Source organism: Dunckerocampus dactyliophorus, chromosome 8 (genome assembly GCF_027744805.1).
Source record: "Dunckerocampus dactyliophorus isolate RoL2022-P2 chromosome 8, RoL_Ddac_1.1, whole genome shotgun sequence".
Classification (NCBI taxonomy): Eukaryota; Metazoa; Chordata; class Actinopteri; order Syngnathiformes; family Syngnathidae; genus Dunckerocampus; species Dunckerocampus dactyliophorus.
This window is the reverse complement of record NC_072826.1, coordinates 13,783,034-13,806,724: the sequence shown is the minus strand read 5'-3', so window position 1 is coordinate 13,806,724 and position 23,691 is coordinate 13,783,034. Positions and strand designations below refer to the sequence as shown.

The 23,691-nt window shown below is 44.0% G+C and overlaps 2 protein-coding genes across 2 annotated transcripts in view; both read right to left on the bottom strand.

Moving 5' to 3' along the window:
* tasora (transcription activation suppressor a) overlaps window positions 1–23,691 on the bottom strand; it is a 43,320-nt gene that overhangs the window by 3,969 nt on the left and 15,660 nt on the right. The window contains exons 23-49 of the mRNA XM_054784253.1: window positions 21,136–21,598; window positions 18,290–18,435; window positions 17,973–18,065; window positions 17,806–17,878; window positions 16,741–16,832; window positions 16,498–16,629; window positions 16,261–16,391; window positions 15,249–15,280; window positions 15,072–15,177; window positions 14,430–14,533; window positions 14,239–14,342; window positions 14,049–14,121; window positions 13,850–13,924; window positions 13,397–13,584; window positions 13,061–13,318; window positions 12,798–12,990; window positions 11,285–11,413; window positions 10,996–11,150; window positions 10,681–10,840; window positions 10,137–10,517; window positions 8,850–10,048; window positions 8,543–8,665; window positions 7,871–8,030; window positions 7,687–7,795; window positions 7,210–7,388; window positions 6,993–7,139; window positions 265–736 (exon numbers count right to left, since the gene is read on the bottom strand). Coding sequence (XP_054640228.1) covers window positions 265–736; window positions 6,993–7,139; window positions 7,210–7,388; window positions 7,687–7,795; window positions 7,871–8,030; window positions 8,543–8,665; window positions 8,850–10,048; window positions 10,137–10,517; window positions 10,681–10,840; window positions 10,996–11,150; window positions 11,285–11,413; window positions 12,798–12,990; window positions 13,061–13,318; window positions 13,397–13,584; window positions 13,850–13,924; window positions 14,049–14,121; window positions 14,239–14,342; window positions 14,430–14,533; window positions 15,072–15,177; window positions 15,249–15,280; window positions 16,261–16,391; window positions 16,498–16,629; window positions 16,741–16,832; window positions 17,806–17,878; window positions 17,973–18,065; window positions 18,290–18,435; window positions 21,136–21,598 — 5,477 coding nt within the window. The remainder of the gene's footprint in view (window positions 1–264; window positions 737–6,992; window positions 7,140–7,209; window positions 7,389–7,686; window positions 7,796–7,870; window positions 8,031–8,542; window positions 8,666–8,849; window positions 10,049–10,136; window positions 10,518–10,680; window positions 10,841–10,995; window positions 11,151–11,284; window positions 11,414–12,797; window positions 12,991–13,060; window positions 13,319–13,396; window positions 13,585–13,849; window positions 13,925–14,048; window positions 14,122–14,238; window positions 14,343–14,429; window positions 14,534–15,071; window positions 15,178–15,248; window positions 15,281–16,260; window positions 16,392–16,497; window positions 16,630–16,740; window positions 16,833–17,805; window positions 17,879–17,972; window positions 18,066–18,289; window positions 18,436–21,135; window positions 21,599–23,691) is intronic.
* LOC129186106 (piggyBac transposable element-derived protein 4-like) lies at window positions 3,437–6,982 on the bottom strand. The gene is made up of 2 exons (XM_054783989.1): window positions 4,412–6,982; window positions 3,437–4,307 (listed from the first exon to the last, which is right to left on the bottom strand). Exons 1-2 carry the CDS (start codon window positions 5,690–5,692, stop codon window positions 3,933–3,935), a joined length of 1,656 nt encoding a protein of 551 aa, XP_054639964.1. The 5' UTR covers window positions 5,693–6,982; the 3' UTR covers window positions 3,437–3,932.

Here is a 23,691-nt window from a genome sequence, read left to right as displayed (position 1 = left end):
AGGGGGCGCTGCAGCAAAGAGGAGACTGTGGAGTACAAGACTGCAGCGTTCAGGGTAAGCTAATGTAAGCGTGCGTTTGTTTGTCAAACGTTACTATTATTAATCTACTCAACCAATGAGAGACGAGCAGTGGCAGACGGCACCCATAGTGTCCACTGACCTGGTACCACAAAAAGTACCTGCTTTTACCAATGGAAATAAGTGTGTTGACCGTGCGGTGGAAAAAGGGAATTAAAGCTGTGATTGAATGATCCTTTTACTGACCTCAATGTGTCACCCTCTACAGGACAGGACGTGAAACTGGAGACAACGTCCGTTGAAATGTGTCCACACTGATCTTTTTTTTCTTCTGTTCTGCCCTCACTGGAGTCTGCAGCTGCGTTCTGATTGGACGTCAGCGTAGACGAGCAGAAATCGGCGGAGGAGGCGTCACTTGTCCATAGAGCCTGCTTTTTTGCCGGCACTCCCGCAGGCGACCCGGCTTTGTCGCCCTGTGCAACGGCCTCAGCGTCTAAGCACTCCTGCTGCCTCTTGGCACGCAAATGTGAGATGGCCATCTGTAACATGTGCAGGTCTTTGTCCGAGTGCCGGGCCTCGCCCTCCTGGAAGGAGGCCTCCGGGACCAGCTGGTCCGACGTGTGAGGGATGCTGGAATCGGGCTGCTGGCTGACACGTGGAATCTGATCGCTGGCGTTCACGTTGTTGACGTCATCACGACACATCTGCCTCAAGACACCTGAAGACAGAAGAGTCATTCACGTTGCATTGTGAGGGCAAAAAATGAACGTGTTTGGAATTACAGTAAATAGAACCAAAATCTGAATTTGAAAAAGTATGCATCTAATGGCCCTGTCACACCTTGATGATTTAGCCGGCGCATGCCCGACGTGATCATTTTGATGGCATACGTTGAACTGTCGACGTTTTTTTCAATTTTGGGCATATACATAGCGTATTCATAACGAGTTCGACGTACACATGACGTATTAGTAACTTATATAGAACGTTTCTATAACTTATAGACAACTTATACCAACAAATGCGTAGCCTGTTGCCGGTGTTCACAACTTGTGCCCAACACCAGTCTAACTTATGCAAACCGCGCGGCAGCGTATGGCCGACGATCACGTGCCGTAGCCTATAAAAAGGCTGCCACTTGATCACTCAAATCATAACCTCACTAGACATCGCAGTGTCAACATCACCATCATGCCGAAGAAAATTTCGAAGACCGCTGCCAAGAAGTATCAGGGCAGTGACGGAGGCTGAGGGCGAGGACGTGAGAAGGATCCATCACCACCCACAGCCTCCCCCTCCCACTCTGATGGAGATGACGCAGGTTCTAACGCCTCTCAGGCATCGTCAATGGTATCGGAAGCTGCTTCCCCAGTGGCCACCATCTCCTCTCAGCCAACCCTTGCCAAGAAGACAGTTTTGTCTCAATTTATCTTGACGTATTACGACTTATGCGTGACTTACAAATAACATGTGTGAACGGGCGTCAACGATCACATAATTTATTGCCCGTGTATGCGGGACGTATGAATCATACGTTGACGTATGTCGAAAAGTTTTGTGCATGCACAAAATTTTTGGACGACCTGGACGTACTACGACATATGCTGGCGTGCTTCAGCGTGCTCTTAACTTACACAAAACTAACCCATAACTTATTCAACGTACGCCAGCGTATTGGCCAAATTTTTCATACGTTGGCGTACTCTGGCTAAATCGTCCAGGTGTGACAGGGCCATAAAGTCGCCATGAACTTGTGCATTTTGCTTTTTTGACTGAACCTTGATGTATACAGGTGTTATCTATTTACTTTATTGCGCCATTTGTGCTTATGCAATAGTATGCATAGGTTCCAAAGTCTTGTAAAGCAGATCTTTCTCCAGTTTTTGTTCAGTGTCCTGTGTTTCAGGCAGTTGTGTCAAAGGAAAGGGCAACTACTTCGTCTTTAGGGTCCCAATCCTTCAAGCACTTTACCACAGCTTCTTCCTGGACAGTATCAGTCCCCAAACACAAGGTTTTCCATGCCACCTGAGACCAGAACCGGCAGTCTATCAACATGTTCTTTTAACTTGCCATCCCTATGCACTGTTAGTGGCATAGTTGTCACGCTCTGCGTGACTTATTGAATTCTTGTGTTGCTTCTCCTTATTTCCTCATTTATTTTCCTGTTTTGTGCCCTTTTCAGTCACTTTTACCTCTTGCTGAGGAAGCTGTAATTGTAATTGTAACTAACGTGTAATTACGTCTGTGTAGGCTCTCAGTTGTACAGGAGTTGTCCATCGAGGGAAAGGCTTCTTGAGACGTCATCTGTACTTCTGTGAAGAAAGTGTTGAACGTTTCGCTCCTCATCCGAAGAGCTTCGTCAGCGAACTAACAAGTGCTGGTAGCCTAGGCCTTAAATACAGTAAGAGTGGGCGGAATTGGTGTGCCAACACCCTGCTCCTATGGTTCCTAACACTAAGACTGGGCGGAGTAATCCTGCTATTAGCACCTCCGAACAAAGGGAAGTGTAGCTCCCTGTAGTTGGGTATGAACGACTCTGATACTGGCTAGTTAGCATCTACTAAATGTCAAAAGAAGAGAGTAGGGAAAGAAACCCAAAAACCCACAGAAGCAAAAAGGAGAGGAGTGGTAGTCCCTTATGTAGCTGGGGCTCCGAAAAACTCCAGAGGATCTTATGGCAACACAAAATTCCAACCTATTTTAAACTAGTAAATACCCTGAGACAAAAACTAGTGCATCCTAAAGACAAGGCTCCTAACCAAAAACAGAGCAAAGTCGTCTATTCCATCCACTGTAAAGATGAGGAATGCAAAGACCAATACATTGGGGAAACTAAGCAAATGCTCCAAAAAAGGCTTTATCAACACCACAGGGACAATTCTAGTGGTCCTCAATCAGCAGTACATCTACACCTTGAAGCAACCATCACTCTTTTGAGGACAGCGAGGTAAAGATTTTGGCCAAAGAAAACAGATGGTTTGAAAGAGGAGTAAAGGAAGCTATTTTTGTCAAACAACAGAACCCATCATTGAATCGGAATGGTGGTTTGAGGTTTAATTTGGACCCTGTGTTCAGCAGGTTACTGAGACCAAAACCCACAGCTCTTAGTCTTGCAAATGAGGTAGAGCCAGGGCCAAGCCAGAACAATAGATGCTAACAAGCCAGTATCAGAGTCGTTCATACTCAACTACAGGGAGCTACACTTCCCTTTGTTCGGAGGTGCTAATGGCAGGATTACTCCGCCCAGTCTTAGTGTAAGGAACCATAGGAGGAGGGTGTTGGCACACCAATTCCGTCCACTCTTACTGTATTTAAGGCCTAGGCTACCAGCACTTGTTAGTTTGCTGACAAAGCTCTTCGGATGAGGAGCGAAACGTTCGACACTTTCTTCACAGAAGTACAGATGACGTCTCAAGAAGCCTTTCCCTCGATTAACGTGTAATTAGTTGGCTTCTTGTTCTTCTTCTACTACTATTTTGAAAACTACTGTATATACACAAAACATTATATATATAGGCATATAAAACACATGTATGTTATAAATAACGTATATATAAAAAACGCATACCATAATTTTTCAGTACGCAGCCCTTGGTGGAAAAAGTATGGACACGATGGCCACAGTCTGACCCTGGGACAGTTGTTTCTATTTACATTATTTCCTACGGTAAAACATTGTTAGACTTTGAATTTAGACTGACTGGACCTCAGAGGTTCAACTCTTTCTCAGACAAAGTAGCAAAAAAGAAAATAACAAGAGTATACAGTAGTGTGTTACCATCATACAGGTTTAACAAAATTGATAAACAACCAACAAATAATGAACAACATGAATGTAAACATGAACAATAAACTAATGGTGAACTTTTTGAACGTGAATGAACATGAACAATAAACAACTTTTTTTTTTCTTTCTAACAATTCATGCAAATCGGCCTCATGTGCTTTCGGCAGACTGATATGCCGCATTTAGAGCAGACATTGCACGCTCTCAGTGGGTTGTCACAAAGTCCACACTGCTTTCTCTTTGGTGCAGGTCCAGGTGTGGCCTCTGCAGTCTGCAAGCCTTGGGTTTTTAGTGGCCCTCTGCGCAACATTTCTGGCTCAATAAGTGCCATACCAAGTTCTTCAAGGAAAAGTCTCCGCTTGTTCAGCTTTCCTGGGTTCCAATCCGGGTTGATTTCAGTGAAGAGCACGAAAGCATTATAGCACGACACGTCCACCATGTGATAAAACAGGCACATTGGCCATCTCTGTGCCCGCCGGCGAACAGAGTAGGTGGCACACGCCTGCAAAAATACACACACATCACCCCCAAAAAATCAGATGACATCATATTTGATGACAAGACAGTTTGATATAAAGCACTAACAAAGATAAAACATGTGCTTACCTGGTCCAGGTGGTCTACAGCTCCTTTGCACCTGTTGTAGTCAAGAATAATTTGAGGTTTTTTCTTGCTGCTGTCCTCAACTTGCGCTTCCCTGTGCTTTGTGCTAAGCATAAGCACGTTCTTGCCTTTTTTTGGGTAGTAAGAGACCAAACACTTGTCTTTGGTGAAAGCAAAGAGGCTTGAAAGGAGTGCTCTGTCTTGATGCTTGAGGAGCTGCAGAGGAATTTCGGCCTTGTTTTTCCTTAGTGTTCCAACCAAGGACATTTTTTTTTTTTTTAGTTCATCAGCCAGGGTGAATGATGTAAAAAAATTATCAGTTGTGAGGGTGTGACCCTCAAGAGAATCACACAACCTTAACACTACCTGCATGGCCAGGTTTTTCTCCCGCCGTCCCCCAAGTGGCTTGCCTGTGTAGACATCAAGTTTCCAGGCATATGCGGTGTTGACATCGCATAATGCCCAGATTTTAAGGCCATATTTGGCCGGCTTTGAGGGCATGTACTGCCGGAAGGAGCAGCGGCCCTTGAATGCAATGAGCTGCTCATCAATACAGACGTCCCTGCCAAGATTGAACAAGCGGGGCAGAAGGCTGTTCCACTTCCTCCACAGTTCCAGAATAGGCGACATCTTCGTTTCATTATGTGGCTGTGTCTTCCGTAGGTTGTCATCAAATCGCAACATCCTATTTATATGCACAAATCTGGTATGCCCCATTGCCTCTGCAAAAAATGTGCGACCAGTTGTCTTGTTCCACAGGCTGCTTGTTGCCTCGTGTCTTGATTTATATAATCCAGACAGGATCAAAAGCCCTAAATAGGTCCTCATCTCTTGCGCGGTCATCGCCGTCCACCCAGACTTCGCACGGTTTCCTTGTATATTTGTCATCTCAACAATAAGATTGATCATGTCCTCGGTAAAAAACAAATTGAAAGCCGACTCGGGGCTGCTGATCCTGGCTGTGGCGTAGCATGTTGGACCCGGCAATGGAATGGCCGGGGGGATGTAATGTCTGGCAACATCGTGAGTAGCTGACCACATAATTTTGCCATTTTTTGATCTCCAATTCTTCGACACATCAACTACCTTCTCGTTCTGCTCGCCCTCCTCCTCCTCGTCGTCGTCGTCGTCATCATCATCCGGACTTTCGTGCTCCTCCAACTCATCTTCCGACTCATCGGACCGAAAGTCAGGGATAAAATCCTGATCAGAGGCATCGGAAAAATCCTCTCCATCCTCCATGACCAATCCTCGAACTTCTTCGGCTGCGAAGCATCGATTCATCGTTATCGTTGTACGTGCGAAAGCTGTTTTACAAACGAGAGCTGTATTGGGAAATGCTGAGCAAAGTTGCTAAGTCGTTCAAAACACCGCTATCCAATAGGAAGAGGGAGGGGGAGGATCAGATTCAAACGCTGGACCAATAGATTTGAATTAGCAACATCAAAGCATTCCAGCTGTGGTGGCCTCAGCCATCTTCTATGCTGTGGGCTGCTGGAGAGGGGGTAGCGCGGACAGGGACAGGAGCAGGCTCAATAGACGGATAAGGAGAGCGAGCTCTGTCCTGGACGGTCCTCTGGACTCCGTGGAGGAAGTGGGGGAGAGAAGGATGTTGGCTAAGCTGACATCCATCATGGACAACACCTCTCACTCGCTACATGACACTGTGGGTTCCCTTAGCAGCTCCTTCAGCAGCAGACTGTTACACCCACGGTGTAAGAAGGAGAGGTTCCGCAGGTCCTTCATACCGACCGCTGTCAGGCTCTACAACACCTGCACCACCTGAACCATGTTGTAGCCACTATGTCACTATGTATTCTTTACTTGCGTATCTTGCTTGTGCTGTAACAAGTGAATTTCCCCGCTGTCGGATAAATAAAGTACAATTCAATACAATTCCCCCAAGCAGATCAGCCATTTGAAGTTGACGCACCTGCAGATTCTGCACACACAAACGCGCATACTCAAATGCACAAATTGCAAATAACACTTTATTTTGCAAAATAACTTCACCCAGCAATGCACACACACACACACACACACACACACACACACACACACACACACACACACCTATTCTAGCAATCCGGACAGTTTTCATGACATTCATTTTGCACGATTGTGCACTCATTGCACAAAGAAGCAAAACTCATTAGTTAGTCTGTGTCGCCACCCAGTGGATTGTGTGTGTAAACATTTTCAACACAATTTTCACTTTCTCCTGTTTTTCACCACTGAATGGACTGAAGCGGAAATCACCGGAAATGCATTATAACACATGAGGTTTACAGTGCATCAACAAATATAAATTATAATGGGAGTCTATCTGCCAAAACTCTGATTTTAATTGCGTTCCATAGTTTTATTATATAGCTCAGAGCTGCAACACTTTACAAATGTCAGCATGGTGCCATTTTTTATTTTTTCATCTATTGCCAACCTGGGAGACTTTGAATCACCCAAGTGTTTTTCCCCAAATGCTTTTCTCTTTGAAACAAATCCCATTTGCCAGAAAATGGACACAAAACGCCATTAATGGTGCATATAAGCTGTGTTTGTGTTTTAAGACCACACAGTCACTAACCTTTGGATGACTGCAGGTCCTCTTTGATTGGCTGTTTTTCCCCGTTGTCACGATGACCGAGCAGCGCACTAAAGTTGCCCAGCATTTCCGCCACACCAGCTGCGATGATGCCACTTTTGGAGTACTTCATAAAGTCCAAGCAATGCACTGAGAGGAGAAAGAGGAAAGTCACGCATGAGCGAATGCTTGAGTGCTTCCTTGGTTTTGAGCTTATTACCGGTCAGGAAGATGGTGTGTCGGAAGCGAGTGTTTTGGGCTTGATGTCTTATCAGGCAGTCCAGCTCCGGTGACTGCTGGTTCATCTTGTCGCAGTGATGAGGCAGCAGGAACTCCACAATCTGTTGCTTCTGGTAGCTTAAAAGGATGTCCAACAAGCTGGCGGCATCTCGCCTGAACCTGGCAGGCAAGCAAACAAACGTTAGAAAATTTTCCTTTCAAAGCCACAAACTCATCACTGCCTAATTCCTTTTGGGTCAATGTTTAGCTGCAGCACTTTCTCTTTAAAAAGCACCTTTAGTTTTCCAGATGCCACGTGTGCTCTACAGGCAGTGTGTGGTGTTATAGATGGTATGGCACAGCCAACTGCTTGAGGTGCAATGTTTATCTTAGTGCATGGCGTTTATCAGAGTGGAAGACACTATTTGAGGAAATGTGATTTTTTTGAGTAGATAAAGTACAGCCACGCAATGAGTACCTCGCTTGCTCTTTTAGTTTCTTGAGGGGTTTGCTATGAATCATCCACCTCCAAACATTTTCCGGAGAATTCCGCTGCTCCAAGAGTGCCAGCAGTGCAGCCAGCTGATCTGCAGAACATCACCATCTCCTTATAAGAGACCACATCCATCATGAACAAAAAGCTGTCTGATGACGTGACCTACTGGGAGGGACAAGGTCTGGATTGAGGATCAGGTCTTCAGGGATGACGCAGCCTCCGCACATGAAGAGTTCCTCATATGTGTTGCTCCTCATGTCATCCACGGTGCTGACTCCCAGAAAGACCACCGACTGGTGCTGTTTGAGCGAGAGCAGACCCGGGATCTGACGAGGAGAACATGTAGTGAAGATGACATTTTACCAGGAATGATAGCAAATACATTGTAATAGTGCAGTAGTACGGTTGTAATAGTAATCTGATTTTCCCATAAAGAGCATTTGGTAGACTACTGATGGATACCAATTTCCCCACACAGTACATATTATGAAAGGGACAGAAAGTGTACCATGCGTCACGTGTATGTTCGTAAACAAATACAGTGCTGCCCGGCCTTTGGCGAGTGGGAGTCATTGCTAGAGATAATTCCAAGGAGTCGCCAGAGCCATTTTGTTCCCTTGCTGTACCAAAAATGAACAGACCCGGGACCTTAAACCCAAGTACGGCGCAAACTGTGATTATGGTGTACCGTTACGCCCCTACGCTCTAGTGTTTGCATAACTGTGGTGACAGCAATTACACAGCGATGATAATGGTGCTCTCCCAGGTTATTCCTAACAGTGTAGACAAACAGGTAAGTTTTGGGCTTTATTATATTATTACTACTAGTCACTGGTACCTCGTGTATATGCTTGTCTATGTCTTTCTTCTTAATGACCACCAGAAGTTTGCGGTCTGAGACTTCTTGTTTCAAGAAGGAAACAGGATTCTGTTCCATGTGACCTTGTTGCAAAAGGTATTCCTTCAACAAAAACACACAATAAGTAAAGACATTCACATGATTGAATATTCTCACAGAATTTAGGCTCTCGGAGGTCTCTGATGGAACATGCACTCAAAGAAGCACAATCCAGAGTTGCAAACTGGCTGTGTAACCATTACTCATTTAATTAGTACAGTTCATGTAAATTCCATCACGACATTACCTTGATGTCTTGGCTCAGCTGGTCCTCAGGCTGGCTGCTGTGGACATAAAACTGCAGTGTGGAACTCCTCTGGACATCCTTGATGATCTCACAAAGGTTGTTTAACAGCTCGGGCTTCAGCTGCCTGATCACGGAGCTGAGAGCTGACGCCTGGTGGAGGGGGTCCGAGCTGGAGACCTGCTCACAAACTTGCGGAGGCCCCAATGAGGACGTAGAGGCGCTGATGAACTCAGTGACCTGAGCAGCTTTTCCGCCGGGGGACGTTTGGATGGTATGAGGCACAGCAAGGTCGACTTGTAAAGTGGCTGGAGTCTGGGGGGGTCTATGAGGGTGAGGGACGGCCACAGATGCAGAGGTAGGTTCAGCTGCAGAGAAGTCGGCAGGTGGGGGACTTCTGATTGGTGGATCAGAGAACGATCTGCTGGGTGTGTCTGCTGACCAAACCTCACTTTCTTTGGACAATGTTGTCCTTTGACTGTCTGGAATGTGGACACCAGCAGCTGTCAGTTCCCCTGACGCAGACACGTCCTCGCCCTCTCGGGTGTTAGCTGCTCTGATACTGGACACGAAGGCGCTGACTGTGCTTGCCAGAGCCGCCTCGGGTTCAGTTTGGTTGAACGTGTCATAGTCTCTTAACATGCTACTGATGCTGTCCTGGAGTGAGCTGACGTAGCCTTCGACTGGGGGACAAGGGTGGTACAAGGACACGTATTGTGAAAAGGGAGACACCATGATAGAGGGCAGGTTGTGCTGGGCCGGGCTTGGTGGTGCATTGGAAGCTGGAGGAAGGCTACACTGAATGCTCTCCTTCTGCAGGAGGAGCTGCAAGTCGGAGCAAAAATGAGCGAAATGTTTGTCCAAAATGTTGTCAATAGGTTCTAGTGGACAGGCAGGCGGCGAGAAGATGGACGGGCCTTGCACCATCGCATGTTCCCTGTTTTCCTGCCCCCCTGGTGGGCTTTCAGTCAAGTCAACCACATCCATCACGTCTTCCTCTTGTAGTTCATTCTGATGGGATTGTTTGCCCTCCTTGGAGAGCTGTACCTCCTTAACCTCTCCTATTTCTCCTCCTATGTTGTGCTTGCTTCGCTCTGTGGGGCTTGTCGTCCTCTCGGATGATGGAGGAATGGATGGTTTAACAGACGAGATGTCCTGCTCTTCTCTGCCCTCAGTTTTGTGTTCTGTGGTCTTGGAGCTTCCTGCAGTAGGTGAGAAGACAGTTTGACATGTATTTACATTACAAAGTTATATAAGTGGTTCACTAATATGCACATGTCACTGACAAACCTGCACACTCCCTGGGGGCGACAGGAGCAAACTGCAGCTCTTCTGCATTGTTTTGCTCATTGAGCTTTAGCGGGGACCAACTTAGAGGAGGCAGGGGGAGGGAGCTGATGTGACGGGACAGGCACCCAGCAGGGGAATGGGGGCGGCAGGGTTCCTCTGTTGGGCACCTAGACGGAGACAGTGGATGATGGGGTTCGAGGGACAAGGGCGGGCTGGGCTCGGGGCAGGGAGGCGGGCTAGAATCAGGTGAGGGGCTCAGAGCAGGCCTAAGCCCAGGAGATGGGGTGGGGTTGTCTGGCAGGGTCTCCATGGCGAGGTGGTGAAAGCGGGGATCATCAGGGGGGGTTCTTTCGCTCTGGGTGTACCTCTCTGAACACAGGCCTGGAGACACAATGTTTTACTCATTTTCTTAAAAACAAACATGTAAATTAAAACAAGAAAAGAAGAGCATTCGGTACACCAATTTAGCACTTATTTCATGACATAGTGTATTAAGAATTGCCATCTGTATAATTGCGTGTGCGCGTAAAGAAGCAAGACTAACCTGTAATGGGGGTGAGCACCCAGGGGATCTCCCACTCATCCTCATCATCCTCATACCCTCCTGCACTCCTCCCCAGAACCCCTCCTCCTCCTCCTTGGTGATAAGTGTCCCCACTGGGACTGAATCCCTCCAGACTACTCACACTGCCTGCTGTGTGATCCTGCACACACAAACACACACAGGTGAACTCATTTTCCATTATCATTGTGGGTTTAAAAAAGGCCTGGTATCATTGGGATGAGCCTGCTCTCCAAGACAATGACAGAAGCACACTCAAAGTGTAAACTGTACAATTACGTCAGGTGTGTCAGTGACCTCCAGTTCGTCCTGCTTCCTCAGGTCAATGTCACAGTTGGTGGGCAGTCCCAGCTTGGCGGCCAGCCTGTCAAAGGGAGATGACTCTCCCTGCACCTCCTCTGGACCGTCACTGTGAACTCTAGTGGCCACTCCTCTGGCAGCGTGCTTGAGACCTGTCAGAAATGACACACAGGCACAAATAATTCACCCACTTGGGGGACTCTCCAAACAAAGCCACTCGGTCACTAAAGTAAGAAATGAAGACAAGAAGAATTAAGTTCAAGCGTTAAGCTAGTTGTCCACTCACCTGTCAGCAGCTTGCGAAGTCTGGTGGAGAGCTCTGATCCGTCTTCCCGCAAAACCACGCCTGTAAGCCCGAGCGACTGAATAACATAGGGGAGTGAGCCTGGGGTGGGCGAGGCTTGACCACCTTCCCCTGCAAGGCAAAGGCAAACAAATTAATTCACTTTATATTGTAACCGATGACCAACTAATGATCAGCCCTTGCTGCTAACATTTCTGCATCCATCAACCGTACTGCCATTATAGCATCTCCAGCATGTCTTAATGTTTAAATTAGGGCTGTCAATCAAAATATTTAATCATTATTATTTGCATGTTCTCCATAGTTAACTCGCGACCGATAGCAATTAACCACAGATAGCAGTTTTTACCTACAATAAGTGTAACTTTTTTTTAATACACCAATCAACATGAGACTGCATAATATTTGCTTTATGCAATTTTTTGTTTATTAAACATTGTGTTTTTTTTTTTTTTAAAACAGCTTAACACAAAATGGACCTCAAAGTGTGAAAAAACAAACGCAATGTACAATGTACATTGGTAAACTGTCCATATGCAAATATAATTTTATTCAAACAAATAATCTCACAAAAAGTAATTAACACTAACACTTCAAATAAAAGGTTTGCAAAAACACCCAACAACTAAGTGAAATGAAAACACGGTGTTACACAAATAAATATCGACAACTTAAAAAAAAGAGTGGCCAAGAACAGTCAGTAGTTTACAGAACTAGGACTGTGCCCATATACTGTCGTGCAGTCAGGCTACAGCTTATACTTCACTCCCAAACACACACCTTATCACACTTTGCCTAGTCTGGCAACTTCAACAATGTGGAAGTGTAACACTGCAGGTTTTTCAACAGACACTTTTATTCTGTCATCTTTGACAAAGACATCAGTTCAAGCACAAAAAATTTATAAATGCTAATAATAATAATAAATTCCCTCACGAGCCTTTACTGTCTTCTCATTGAGTGCTGTGTGTTCTTGCTCACTTCCGCCATTGACACAAGCCCCCAATAGCTGTCCTTGCATCAGCCGAGAGACGGCTCGAATCTAAAAAACACTTGATAGTTGGGACACTCGTATGCCAAGGTACCACTGTATAAATGACAAGAGAAAAAAAAATACCTGCAGTGCCCCAATACCTTCTCCCTGGCAGTCGACGTACTCCGTGACAACTCAACTCACAGCGACAGTAGATACAAAAAACTTTGGTTTTGTTGAGAGCCATTTGCCAGGGCTTTGAAGCTAAACTTACCATTGAAAACACCCTTTTCTTTGTCCATTTCTGCTCAGTATTTTTTTCCCGCTTGTGCCTCCACATCAACTGCTACACTGCTGCGTTTCCTCAAACTACGGTGTGGGTGAAGGGTTAAAAAAGACGTGTGCACGTTAATCGCGCATAAAAAAAACCCCGTGGTGTTAAAGGGAATTCCTGCTAACTCGTTAACGCGTTAACTTTGACAGCCCTCGTTGAAATAAAAAGCAGCTGTGGCATCAACTCACCTGAAGCCTTGTCCCATCCTGACCGCTCCAGCGACACCTTCAAATATGCAAGCGTCCGCTGTGCCGTTTTCTGCTCCATTCTCCTCTTCCTTGCTGGACTTTTCAGCTCACCTACTCTTCCTCTTTCTTCCCGCCTCACTTCATTCTCTGCGTTCTTCTTGCAGGTCAACACCATGTCCATCAGCTGCTGCATCTGGGGGACCAAAACGTGATATAAACAAATTACAAAATGGATCGTGTTTAATTGAAATCAACATTTTTACCTTGCGAGTGTTGCTTCTGGCCACATCTTGCTCTCCTGCGTGACCCTGTTTGGGCCTGGCCTCCTGAAGCTCCATGTGTGCACAGTGCACCTCCACCATCGTCCTAGCCCGGCCAACAGCAAGCTGGTAGCAGCTGGGGCTGTGCAGGTAGGAGCGCATGTATCCATCAAAGGTCAGCTGGTGGTGTTTGGGAACAGGAAACGGTGTTGCCCTCTTGTCCTCTTTTACATCGTACACGCCCAAAGAGTGCGGGCGCACCTTCAGCGCACAGAGGGAGGGATCAGCTTTAAGAACTGAACACAGTCTATATGAGGTCTTTTGGAGCTTTTAGTTCACCTTGCCCTCCTTCTGGCCTATCAAGTATTCCTGAGCATGCTGCTCCACGTCAGCAGAGAGCTCCACAGTAGGCTTGGCGCGGGCCTTGATCAGGGCATGATGCAGCGCTGGGATGAAGTGCTTCAGACCTGGCATCACCTTGTCACCAGATGAACATGGACCATCAAAGGAGGAGGCACTGCTGGATGCTTAAAAAAAACACACACATCCATTGGCTTTACTGTTGTCATTATTTAACACATTAGTTAAAGACAATACGGTTTTGCATTGTGTTGTCTATGCTGACAAAGCCATTCTGGGGTTCCCCCCCCCAGCTGTACCACAAACAATTAAGTAGAAATGCACACTGGCAGACAACCACAATGTATCCCACCAGAGCACTCCTAATTAAACATATGGGCACTTGTCGAGTTGGACATGTTTGTCAATAATGAGTGTCCTTGTCTGACTCACTGGATTTGGCGACGTCTCTGCTTTCAGGGAAGACAAACAAAGCCTGAAGACACCTCTTCCAACCTTCTTCTCTCTCTGAACACCCAAGCAGATTAGGATATGTTTAAACAGAGAGAAAAAACATGTCAGTGCTCTATTCTCCATTCACAGTATGCCTCTATATGATTTAGCACTAAAGCCACCATTTCCCATTTCCTACCAGGAGGTGTGGACATCTGGACACTAGACAGTAGGAAGAGGAAGCCTCTCTCGGTCAGCGGGGTCACAAGAACCTGTTTGGATAGCGGAAACACCAATGACCACTTTGTACTTCCTTATTTTTGTTCATTCACACAAACAACAACACTACCTCCTTGGCGGAGGTAAACATCACAATCCAAGACACCCACCACTCTTTTGACTTCAAGCTCCTGCAGCAGTGTGGTCAGGCCACTTGTCGAGCGACTTCTGTCAACTGCCTCCAGCAGGCTGCAGTGATAGCCGTGACTCGCAACTACATACACACATATCAACGACAGATGGATCAGAAAACGTTCAACATGAAATTGGTGCTGCACCCTTTGGTTGCACACGGCTTCACCTTCTTTGCTGCTGCTGTAGAGGTTGCAGGAGAACAGCTGCGCTGAGAGGAGCTTGGTCACCTTGTCGAGCCTCATCAAGAAACGCATTTCCAGCCTCTCGGGTCTGAAGGAGACAAGTCAAGTCGCATTTATTTTTGTATATTAATGACAATAGAGGATTAATTAAGAGCAATAAAGTTATCATTAATACATTTATTAACAGTGCTTGATGTTTGTTTTTAACTGTATTGCCTTTTCTTTATGTTTCCATCAAAGATTCTAAGGTGCGTTCACAATTGTCATGTTTTGTTCAGTTAAAACTAACATCGGTGCGTTTGGTCATCAAGTGTGAGCGTGGCAAAAAAACAAGTGGACCAAAACCGCTTCAGAGATGGCCCATTAGTCCACTTGCAAGTGAACTCTGGTGAGGTTCAGTTCACTTGAGGTCAAATGTGAATGCTAAAAAAAGCAAGAAGAAACGAAAATGTGTAAGGAAAAAATGTCATGCTGTCTCTCTGCTCTGTTCTTCCTCTGTGTGTGTGTGTGTGTGTGTGTGTGTGTCTGTCTGTCTGTCTGTCTGTGACAACAGTGCTTTGTATCCAATGTAGAGTATCTCGTCACAATGTAAGAAGGTTCCAACCCAAAGTGGGATGCGTACTCACAGTTTGTGGGGGAGGAAGGGCAGCGCGGTGGAGCGGAGGGAGATCTGGAAGATGGTCTCATCACTGTGCACCAGATCGCCGCTCCACACTGTGAAGTGAGCTCCGTCTGAGAGACGAGACAACACTGTGTCAAAAACTGCTTGTGTTTATGAATGGAAAACATCAAAGACTTCTCACCTTTACTAGCCTCCGCCGGTCGGCTGTTCTGCCTGTGCAACACACACACACACACACACACAAAGGTCACACAACATGTCAATGCAGAACTTCTTGACTTATAAATACACGGTGGCAAACCATGTTTCCAATTCATGCATGTTTTTGTGAGAGCTGGCCTCCTCACACATTTATCAGCACTGTGCACAAAACTTGGTGAGATAAATTTGATTTAGTTCTAAATATATACTGTATTTAACATTTGTAATACGATCTACAGTGGGGAAAATAAGTATTTTGCACTGCTGATTTTGTTATTTTGTTATTTTTATTTTTTACCTCTGGCACTTCACCACTTACTTTTGAACCATTTCAAGCTATTCTTTGGACTTGAACGACTTGAATTTCAATAAATAACTGGAAAACTTCTAAAACTTTTGACCAGTCTATATTACATATTATATAAAGACGTTAGGAATGTGTATTTATTCTTGTGTTGTATAATATGCTTTGATTCTGTGCTTTTCTATCTTGTGGAGTCACTCGGACTTCAGTTTGGAAAAGAGTTGATGGTTTACCTGTTTTCATTTATGCTTACTGAATAAAACAACATCATGTCTCTTTGATGTGTATTTATACTTATATAGGATGTGTATTTTATATATAATATGTGGGAGACCGGAAATGATTAAATTATCTAATGATTGCAACATCATCTAAAATCATTTATCTACAATGACTGAAATTAATGATCACAAATGTTTAAATTATTTTATTTGTGGTGACTGCTAACTGAGATAATAGATGAGCTTAAATAGATCCTGGATCTTACGAATAACGGATAAGTTGAGCCAGGATAACTAAGATATCCCGGCTTCATCACTTATCCTAGTTTTGTGCGATGGGCTCAAGGAGGACTTACTATTATCATTATTATTTATTTTATTCTGATTAATTAATATTTTTGAATTACATAACATTGACCAACTACTTTTTTTCAGCCAACAATCACTGTATTGATGGGGTGCTGTACCTGACAGGGGCCAAAGGAATGCTGGGAAGTAGAGAGTCTTTTCCTTTAAACAGCATGGAGACAACGGCGTAGGGACAGACCTGGCGAGGTCGTGGTCGTAGTTCATCGAAAGCGTACTCGTAAAAGTATTGCTGAAAATAAACAAGGGATTCTGAATGTAAACAACTTCACAACATGGGTGCTTTTTGAGGGTCCTTTTTATCACTGTGATCATCTCCAACAATAATGCATGTTTACCTGCGTGAACTCAAAGGCGCGAAAGGAAGTGATGGAGGTGACGTTGCTGGCGTTCTTGGGGAGGTGACTGTCAAAGCGAGGCGTGGGATCCAGCACCTTCTTCATGTTGTCATAGATGCTCTTCACTTTGCCCTGAAAACACAATCACAGTCACCAAAAGGCAGGCCACAGCATCCATCCACCTCTCGTACGTTCAAGAGGCCATGCGGTTCACACAGGGGACGAGGAGTCGGGAGACGTTACCTTCATCACTTTGAAGATGAGGATCTCGCCTGTGGCTCCTAGGGTGAGCGGATGTACTTGGAGGAGGTCTGAGTACCTGCACAAATACACTCCTAGGCACACATACACACAATCATGAAAAAAGACTTGTTATTGCGTACAGTGGAGCCTCTACATTTGGACGCCCTCAGTTGGAACAATTTAGAATTCAAGTTGAATTTTCTGAAAAAATACACCACTAACATTCTAGATAAACTTCCACAGCCAAACAGCAAGAAAGAGTAAAAGAAAAAAGAGAAAGTGTGATGATAACAATTGAGAAATTAAACAGTGATGTAGGAATGTGGCGCGCGTGCACACACACGCACACACACAGAGCTGCAATGGCTGCTCAATATAATGCAGCAAGGCAATGGAATGTACACAAAGAGACTCCCCTCCCAGGCACAGGCAATAATCTCCCTCTGCACATTCCGGACTGGATACAAGCTATTGTTTTTACCTTTTAATACGAAGGGCAGTTCTTTTTTTTTTACTTTTTAAATGTGTTGTCTGCCTTGGTTCGGTACTGCATGAGGTACTAACCACCGAATCTGTATAGTCTGCCAGCTTTCTGCTCTGACGCCGCAAGTCACGCCCCACATAACACACATCCACGTGCCTTAGATATGTTTGCTGTCAGCTAATGACAGCGATTTGGAAAAGTTTTTCTACTAATATTAGCTATCTTTGAAACTGCTGTTCTATATGTGCACGCGCCACCGACATTTACGTGAATACCACGCAGCGGTTTATCTTATCTGGGTCGAACAAAATCCTTACAAAGATGAAATTGTAATTGTGACATACACAACACATTTGTTTGTTCAATCTGTTCTTTTCAACCACTGTTGGTAACAGATGCTAGTCGGTGGTGTTCTTATATTTTTTAGATGAAAAAAAGCGCAGTTCGGAGCCGAAGAGGGACAGCACCTTTAAGAACGTTCGAAGGTTAATGCAGATGGATGAATGAATGATCAGACACCACAGCAAATAAAAAGTAATGTAGTCAACTACAGTTCCGCCAAGCAGAGGTATCGCTCCTACCTTTATTTGTGTCTCCCAGGAGCGACAGCCATGTTTGACCCACAGTCAGGCCTTTCTCACAGAGACAGAGCACCTACAACATCAATTATTTTTTTTTAAACATTGGATTGCACTTCCGCCTATGACAACTGATGCTATTTTGGCTTTTTGAACAAAACAAAGCTCACCTTAGCCTCTTCTGTCAAGAGGAAGCAGTAGCTCTCCTCCAGCTCTTTCTCCGTCCTCCCGTCAGCCTTCATCTCCCTCCTCTTCTCCACAAACTGACAAACAGAAACATTCGCAATTGTAAAACAAAGAAAATAAAGCCAAACTAAAGAGAAAGATGTGACTTTAAATATAATAGAGAAACAACCTCTTTGCACATCCATCTTCCGTCATTAGTATTTACCTATAATGACTTTCCGGAAGCATTTTACACACATTTGCTCCACAAACATCACTTAAGGGGAAGAAAAAGGAAGAAGAGGAAGAGAAAGAGGCACACCTCTTTCTCCAGCTGCTCGCTGTGGACCAGGCGGGGACAGCTGTAGGTGAAGCAGCCAGCGGATGCGCTGTCGATGTAGCCGGAGGTAAGGATGCTCATCACGCCATCGTACTCCCGTGACTCAGTGGAGATGTGCTTCAACAAAGCTGCAAGGATGACAGGACGACACAAGACTCGCTTTATTGTTATTCAGTCTATAAGCCTAACAAAGCATCCTAAAAGAACACCATAGCAGTTGTGTGCATTAGTCAGGAGTTGTCTTATTTCTGAGGCAGTCCTTAACTTTGTGAAGCGGAACAGAATGTATACAAAGAAGTGTGAAAAAAAAAGTAGCAGCACTTTAAAATAAATAAATAATGAGTTACGGAGGAGATCCAATCGTAGCTAATTTCTTTGCAGATAGGGCTGTTGGGTTTTCCACCGCAAAACCACACCGTAAGGTGCAACATTGTAACAAGTAACACGCTGCAGAGTTAACATAAGAGAAGACATATGGACACATTTGTTATGTTATGCTGAACAAAACACTGTGGCAAAGGTGGTTCCAAGGAAACTATGACGATGCCTCATCCTTTATACTTAACGTTTAGTTGACTCATTTGTTTACTAAATGGTGACGACATCAAGATGGCGTGATGATGGAGCTGTGGAGGACACCGGAAGAATCCGAGTGCATGAAGGCATGGCAGAGAAGGCTGGGAAAGTGTGTTACACTACAGTGGACAACTTTGGAGGGGGGGGGAACTTGTAGCTTGGAGTTGAAATATATCTTTTGTTGGACCTTTTATGACAAAAGAACAACATGTGAAATGAAGTTCCCCGTTTAAGAGGACATTTTTAAATGCCAGCAGCAACTCAAAAATACTTTACTTTGAATAGTATTTTTTTTTACAATGCATAACGTAGGAGAGACAAAAAAGTGAGTAAAGACTCCTTAATTACGTTTAGAACTACAAATAAACTTCAAACTTAGTTTGTTCATTTAAAATTGGCCATCCATTCATCAAAATAAGATAATTTTAATACTGTATCTTGGCAAGCGCCTCTCAAAGTCTAGACAGCGTCATAATTCCATCCAGACTCACCTCCAGCCTCCACCTTGTAGACTAGTTGTTTATTTATCACACATCGTTCTTCCGTCACAGGTAAGTGACCGAGTCCGATTGAGGCTTGAGTGCAATGAGTAGTCATTTAACGAACATTAAGAAACATTTTTGTTTTTGAGACCCCGCTCTGTAAAACAGGACGAGATCCACCCTGGTGGCATCGCACCTCGAGGATGCGTGGATCTCCACTGCAGTGTGCAGCGGGAGCTTTACTTTCACTTTTACGTTCCCAAATACCAGAAACTGTCCAACGACGCTAGGAAAACATGATACACTGATGATAGAGTCCAATGCTATAACCAAATATACTGCTCTTGTTTGATAATACAATTTGAAAATATTTTAAATTGTGTGATCATTGACTACTTCTTTGTTCGCAATGCGGTCCAAAAAACCAGGAAGAAAGCAGGGTTGTGAACAATAAACCGATGCAAACGGATATCAGAGTTGACCAGCGAGAGATATGGATGCGTCGGTAGCTCCTCCTGGATTGATAAGAATCAGCCATACATCCTCAGATGAATCCATTGTAAGCGAAAGAGCCTGGGTTGCCGCCAAACGATTGTCGCACGTGCTCCGTAGCTTACGAAGACGCGGTAGCCCGTCACCACGAAAGATTTTCAACAGCAAAACAAAAATCAAAACTTCGGCACGTCTTTGGATTTTACAAGTAGGACGGGAATCTCGACAAAAGTCTCGCCATTTGTGAGCTATGCAGAGCAGCTCTGAAGTCCACCGGTAGCACAACAAATCTTGGCCAATGAAGCCAACAGAGACAAGCATGGTACCTGTTTTTCTAGCGCTGCTGTTTTATCTTCTTTGGTTTGTAACTTGCTTACTTTTAAAATCTTGCAACTTTGTTCCCAACCTGAGTATGGGATTGTTTACTTTTTCAGCATTTTCATTGCACTCATGTGGCAAATAGTGCTATTAATTTATTACTACTGATAACCTTTGCTTGGAAACATTTTTGCACTTTTGAAGAAATGTGCCGCTATTTGAGGGACTGAAGGCTCAGACTTGTTTTTGGTTTTTTTTATTGATATGTTTTATATTGACCCCATCATTTCAGTATGGGACTGTTTACTTTTTCAGCATTCACAGCATTTTCATTGCACCCATGTGGCAAATAGTGGTATTTATTTATTACTAATCTTTGCTTGGACACAGTTTTGCCACTTTTGAAGAAATGTGTCACTATTTGAGAGGCTTTCCACTATTTATTTATTTAGTACTGACTGGAAAATTCAATAAATTTGACATGTTATTATGTTGTTGTTTATCTTTGGAGGGTATTTTTGCCAGTGCCTTACATTACTGTATATGATGTGCTCTTTTAAACATGTGCATGTAGCTGCAGCCTGACAGCAGCAACAAGGGAGGCGTTTCCGCTACCTTGGTAACAAACAATAAAGTAGACATGAAAATCATTCAGCAAATTATTTCACCAGCCGGGATTATGAAAGCTATCTAAGCATCAAATAGATCTTATTGGGACGTGAAACCCCAAGGGGCTAATCGTCGCCTACCTGCACGCAAGCTAACAGCTTTTAGCGTGGTATGTTTTTTTCTGTTTAAATATTTTCATTTGTGTATTATGATGATGAAGAATTAAAATTAAAGACAGAGCTATGTAACAGGGTTGAGCCTTGGGAAGAGTTCGTGTCGGTCTTGTAAAGCCAACAAACAGAAGAACTTTGATGAGAAGAAGAAAGAACAAGGAAGTGTCTTTTAACTCACCTTTCTTCTCCTTGGACTTCCTTGGGATGTGAAACTTGCCTGGTTCCATGGGCATGTGTCTCTGGTGGACGACCTGAGACACCGATTTGCTCCTCTGCGTCCTCCTCGCCAGTGCCCCTCCGGGAGTCTCACTGGTGGGATGGACCACATTCAGCTCGCCATCTTGCAGGCTAGCGTTAGCGCCAAACTCCGAGGACATCCTCCTCGGGGGACACGGCACCCTGCGCGCCACGCCGTATTCCATTATAGCGGCCTCCACACCGAGGACTCCTCTGCTGATCCTCGCTACCGTCCACAGCACCGCGACGTCGCCGCTGTTACCTTCTAGCAGGGATGTTCCGAGACACACACCAATACACAACAGACGCCATGTTTGCACCCAAGATCTTTCTCTTCGCTGAGCTTTAAGGGAAACCTCTCTACGGCCCGCCGCGTGGCTGCCATCTACCGACCTGTCTAATAACTACAATGGCTATGTCTAAATCCGGGGTCTGCAGCACTGATCTGAAAAATACGTTTTTTTTGTTTACCCGAATTTCAAATGAACCCCCATAGGGAGACAATGTTTATATATTATTACATTTTATATTACATATGGTTCCTGTGTTTTTTGTTCAAATATATTTCTATATCAGAAAAGAGGTTATTTCTATTTCCTAACACAAACAAACAAAATCAGAAAAATGTTAAATGATTTTAAAACTTGTCCAAAGTCACTCTCTTTTATGATTCATATTTTGTACAGACGAGAGCATAGTGAACTGTATGAAAGCAAGAAAAAAAAGGAAAGGATCATGACCATGGATTTTAGTGGAAAAAAGGGATGGGATATGCAGTTAAAATTAAAATTGCCCCAAAGGCAATGAGAATTGGAAGGGGAAAAGTACATTTAATATAGCCAAAAGATAGAGAATAACGTATCAAATCGTTTTTAAGAGACGAAGGTTGCGTTACTTGAAGGAATGGGAGAATCTCCCCGCTTTTTAATTTAAAATATAATGTTCAGCGAGCCTCTTCATCTGCTTTGTACACTATGTACGCTGTGCGAATGTAGTCTGCTACGTATGACATGTGAGTGGTAAGATGGCCTCTCTGTGGCTTCAGCGGCTTGCACGGCGGCGTGCGACGTATGAGCTATCCAGATATATAATAGAGATCAGTGGTCTGCATTCAAACCATCCTTCTTGGCCCACCATATCCCAAGATTCTTTGCGCACTTCCGTCCAGGCCTTAAAAATGTCAACATTGCGGCGCAAAACGGGAGAAGCGTAAGTATTACTTTATTAATAAATATTGCTTCGTCTGTAAGCCATTTGTGCAAGCAGACAGTTTAATGTGCGGAGCCGTTGGATGTTAAGTCTTAAGTCTTTTCTACGACGTGAAAGTTTCACTTTGATCTTACTACCGTGGTTATGTAAATACCGAACACTTCATATTACAAGATGAAGTGAAATGTTTGTAATTCTCTTAGTTCTAGACAGTCTTGGAGGAAATGCACGGGCCCACAAGCACATACAGTAAACGAACAATAAAAAATAAGAGTATTGTAGGCAAAAATGTATTTACTGAGTGGGTAACTAATTATTACAAGTAGATTTTAGAATAGCTTTGCATTGATGTCTATTGATTTAATTATTGTTGAGTGCCTTAAAATAAGTACAGTATAGATACAACTGTTTAATCAATTAATCCAATAACTGAGTGAGTGATTACAAGTGGTTTATAGAAATGATGCTTTATTAAACAGCTGAGCAGATGAACATTGGTTTAAGTAGGTTTGTCCAAAGAAAAGCAAGTAACAGAGCATTGAGGACATATTAGCACTGTGTCTTGTAATCGTAAACCCAGTAGAGTTATTTAATTGACAACTTCATGTTTGTTAGAATTGATATGAATCAAATACATAATATTCTCATGATTATAAAATAAAATGAGGACATATTCAAATGCTGTGTTGTATTTTTCATGTATCTTTTAGTGCGGATATGTCAGTGGTGGTGTTTATGATACTTTGTGACTACTACCATGACTATCAATCTATTTGCAGTCACCATATGTTGACGAGCACATTCAATATAGTATATTATATTTGATTGGAAAATGATATCCGTCAGTGTCATGTAAAATGGCAACACTTTCCACTAGGGATGTCCTGATCCACATTTTTTGGCTTCCCAATAAAGCCCATCCAATAAAGAATAAAATTGAAAAAAAATGTCATGGTTATAGATTGATTTGTGGTGTTATTTATATATATAATATAATATAACACTTTTTTTTTTTTAACAAACTCGCTTCAGTGTAATAGTAATGTATTGACGGTCTCTAGTATAAAAAACCAGCGGTTAGAGCAGCACTTCCTGTACGAACAGTGGCGGAGCCAGAGATTTTTCATTGCGGTGGCCAAGGTGAGACCATTACTCGCGCAACAACAATTTGCTGATTTGGTAAACTTTCACACAGCTAAAATTATGTATAACGCCAACAATAACCTGCTACCCCAAAACATAATACAATCTTTCTCAACAAAAGAGGAGAATATGACCTTAGGGGAAA